At 35.5% G+C, this 4,296-nt stretch overlaps 1 protein-coding gene across 1 annotated transcript in view; it reads left to right on the top strand.

Moving 5' to 3' along the window:
* LOC106875009 (uncharacterized) overlaps nucleotides 1–3,313 on the top strand; it is a 118,310-nt gene extending 114,997 nt beyond the window's left edge. The window contains exons 61-63 of the mRNA XM_052971232.1: nucleotides 446–859; nucleotides 2,028–2,127; nucleotides 3,283–3,313. Of these exons, the coding sequence (XP_052827192.1) occupies nucleotides 446–859; nucleotides 2,028–2,127; nucleotides 3,283–3,313 (545 nt within the window). The remainder of the gene's footprint in view (nucleotides 1–445; nucleotides 860–2,027; nucleotides 2,128–3,282) is intronic.
* The last annotated feature ends 983 nt before the right edge of the window (nucleotides 3,314–4,296 follow it).

Raw genomic sequence — 4,296 nt, 5'->3', positions numbered from 1 at the left:
CACTTTCGTTTTCAAGTGAAACTTGAAAATGTCAATGAGGGTTTTACCAAAGTGGAATTTTTCAGTCCTCATTCCTTTCAGCCTTGTAATAATAATAATAATAATAATAATAATAATAATAATAATAATAATAATAATGATGATAATAATGATACAGAGAATTAAACTGTTTTTGATGTAATATTGCAAGTAAGGTGGTGAGTGAGCAGAATCGTTAGCATGTCGGGCAAAGTGCTTAGCGGCATTTCGTCCATCTTTATGTTCTGAGTTCAAATTCTGCCGATGTCGACTTTACCTTTTATCCTTTTGAGGTTGATAAAATAAGTACTAGTTGAACACTGGGAGTCGATGTAATCGACTCAACTCCTTCTCCCAAAATTGCTGGCCTTGTGCCAAAATTTGAAACCATGTAATATTATTTCATGTACGCTTCTATTATTTACAGTGCCATGTGTTGTTACTGATGGAATGGAGCAGCCTGTACTTATCCCTGACAGTGCCATTACTGGATTTCCAGTTTTCGAAGGACACAAAATCACCAATGTTCGGCCTGGTCGACCAGGATGGTTGGTTCCAGTTCCAATCAGTGAAGAGAAACCAACTCTCCTTGTAACTCTTACAAATAGCTCAGCTGGCGTGACACTAGTCGAAGTGATTTTGAGAGGAAATGTTCAAACTTTCTCTGTCAGTACATGGGATGAAACAACACAGACATACAAACTCTTAGCTACAGATATCACAGAAAGTCTTCTACTAAAGAATGAAATAAAAGCTCAAAAGTTAAAGATTGTTCTTGAGTCTCCAGAGCCAATGGTTACAATTTATCAAGTCTGGCTCTCTATTAAGGCTTGCTTCCCAGGTAATTGTGTTTTTCTTTCTATTTATTTCTCTGAAAGAAAATATAAAGAAGGCTAATATTTTTCATGCTTGTTATATCTTATCATGTTATCATAATTGAGATACATTTTGAAAACATTAACAGTACATAGGCGCAGGAGTGGCTGTGTGGTAAGTAGCTTGCTTACCAACCACATGGTTCCGGGTTCAGTCCCACTGCATGGCACCTTGGGCAAGTGTCTTCTACTATAGCTTCGGGCCGACCAAAGCCTTGTGAGTGGATTTGGTAGGCAGAAACTGAAAGAAGCCCATCGTATATATGTATATATATATATATGTGTATGTATGTGTATGTTTGTGCGTCTGTGTTTGTCCCCCCCCCTCCAACATCGCTTGACAACCGATGCTGTGGTGTCTTTATGTCCCTGTAACTTAGCAGTTCGGCAAAAGAGATCGATAGAATAAGTACTAGGCTTCCAAAGAATAAGTCATGGGGTCGATTTGCTCGACTAAAGGCGGTGCTCCAGCATGGCCGCAGTCAAATGACTGAAACAAGTAAAAGAAAGAGTAAAAGAGTAGTAAATTGTAGTAGAATTTTTACAGTTGGATGCAGCATCATGTGAAAAGCATCTGTGCCACCTGAAAAGCACCCACACCCATGCTGGCACCACATAAAAAGGACCCAACACACTCTGTAAAGTGGTTAGCATTAGGAAGGGCATCCAGCTGTAGAAACCATGCTGAAACAGATGACTGGAGCCTGGTGCAGCCCTCCAGCTTTGCCAGCTCCTGTCAAACAATCTAACCTGCGCCAGCATGGAAAACAGATGTTAAGTGATGATAAGTGATGTTAAGTGATGATAAGTGATGTTAAGTGATGATAAGTGATGTTAAGTGATGATAATGATGCATTATGTATGCAGGCAAAAGGTTTCCAAGACTGAGATAGATTCAGAAAAAGAGCTCACAATACCTCTAATGAGCTGCTGTAGTTTCTGCATGGGACACAACATCTCCAATGCTTATTTCACCTGTAGTGTAGCAAAGTTCTGATACAACCTGATCTAGAATATCATTGCTGTATAATTTATTGGAGAAGTTCACAAGTTATACACTCAGTCATACGTTTGCACAGATGTGTATTCTAGATCATCATCATTTACTTTTCATTTTTTTTTGTTCCATTATAGATTTTTGGAAGAATTCAGGTACAAATACAGTCTTAATACATAATAAAAACCTTGTAATGGTTGTAATCATTTCCTCTAAATATCCACATTTATTTTCAAAGTATTTAATACTATTTATGATTCAGTTCTATTAAATAATAATGACATAAATAGATAAAATCTTCAAAAACATTTTTTGAGAAGATGGTGTAAATATTTCTCTTGTAGATTACCTTTAGCTGTTAATTATGCAGAAAATTATAATTAGTATTCAATATAGAATCAAATGTAACTATACTACAAAAGACCTGATAGGCTTGTGTGCTTCCTAATGTCCTTGATCTTATGTGTATCCAAAGCTTACAAAGGTACAGAAAAAGTAATGGAATTCCTATTACCTTTTTTCTGCTTATCAAGCATGGCCATTTCCCAGGTAGTAACAGGGTCCTGTTTTCTTTCATAATCCCAAATTATCCTAGTCTTTGTTAAGTTTACTTTGAGGTTCTTCAATCCTAGGTTTTTACTTCCATATTTTAGATTCCATCTCATATTCTACTTCAAATTTAGTCATGAGAACCAGGCCATTAGAAATTCTTATGGACAGCCAGCTGTAGACTTTTAAAGCTTGGAAAGATATGATGAACAAAAGGGTTTGAATCTTACCTTGCTACTCTATCTCTGTTCATGACTTATATACAAGCCATTCATTAACCCCTAGCTTCCTTAATGATCATCAGATTATGGAGCTTGGAACCCTGTCAACAAATGCGAGGTTTAGAGTTTACAATTGGTTAGATACTTCTGCAGTTTTCTCACTTGGAAGATGGTATTAGTAGTACTTTTTTGTGGCACAAAGCTGAATTGCATCTCATCAATGTTAATTTGTTTCCTAATCAACTGAGCTATTAACGTGACTTTTTTCTGTAACTTTCATTGCCTTGTTTAGCAGTTTGATATTTATGCAGGTTACACTCTCTTCTGCATCTTTCTTTGAAGCAACTGACAATGCTGCTGCTATGTCAGTCCATGCATATGACACCTGCTTGTACACTTGATTTACTATGTGGGTGACTAGCTCATTGTCTACTCTACTAGGGATTTTAAGAACATCAGTAGTAAGTTCTGAGGGCTTCTTCATACAACAGTCCCTCTTAATAGCATTGCCATGTTTTTTTCTATACAGTATCAGTAAGAGCAAGTTCCCCACTATAGTTCTGCATACACTACTCCACTAACGACATCACTATTGTTTTTCTCACATTGTCTTACATTTCAGATTACCTCAAACTTCTGATCTTCACACCTAAGAACAGGAGCAGACTTCTTACTTTTGTCTTCTCTCTTTGTTAAATACATCTGAGATTTAGCTTCTCTTCTTGCTACTTGATGTTACTTTCTGCTGCTTCCTTTCTTCCAGTCATTCCAGACTTGTCTTTTAATACTTACGGCCTTATCTGTGGAACTATTCTCCTACCATGTTATCTAGTTTTGCTGGAACCTTACACCAGTCACTGATCTGGTTTGTCATCCTCTGGGAAATACCAGTTATCCTTTGTGTAACCTCTGTGTTATAATTCTTCATCTTCTCATTCATTGCATCATGTGTGAAATTCATAAATCATTAATAAGCCATTATAAACAATAAATTCAATGTTTGCTAAATATTCGGCATATTTTACCTTACTAATTTCCATTTCAGAAATTACTCACTCAACAATATTAACCTCTACAGGTAAATCCAATTATTTCAAATACTTCAGTAAATATCTTACAGAAATTTAATGTACCAGGTGCAGCATATATATTTACCTATTATTCATTTTTATCATAAAATAAATGTCTTAGGTTTTTGGTTAATGAAAGTTTACAGGCAGACACTGTTTTATATATATTTACAATATAAAATGGCCGCACATTGCATTCAGTACAGTCCTTAATCTTTCCTCAGCTGTTTTATCATCTCACAAAGCTTTATACAAGCCACTTTCATTGCTACAATTTGTTCATATTTTTATTGAGCTGCCATATTTGATTAAGGGTAAATAATAAAACAAATGAATGTTTGGAAGTATTATACAGAATTTATGACTATTTTTGCAAATAAGAGTGTTTCAATTTATGTTGGAATAATGAGTAAATTATTATGTTTAAATAATGGATACATACACACACACACACACACACACACACACACGAGTAAGTACCTAAATGTGAAACAAGGTGGGAAAAAATAGTACTCGAATACTGGAGGTAAAGTAATATGCTTTACTATTAAAGTTGCAAAAACATC

The sequence above is a fragment of the Octopus bimaculoides genome, chromosome 10 (assembly GCF_001194135.2).
Source record: "Octopus bimaculoides isolate UCB-OBI-ISO-001 chromosome 10, ASM119413v2, whole genome shotgun sequence".
Lineage (NCBI taxonomy): Eukaryota > Metazoa > Mollusca > Cephalopoda > Octopoda > Octopodidae > Octopus > Octopus bimaculoides.
The sequence above is the reverse complement of the archived record's forward strand: the minus strand, read 5'-3'. Positions and strand labels throughout refer to the sequence as shown.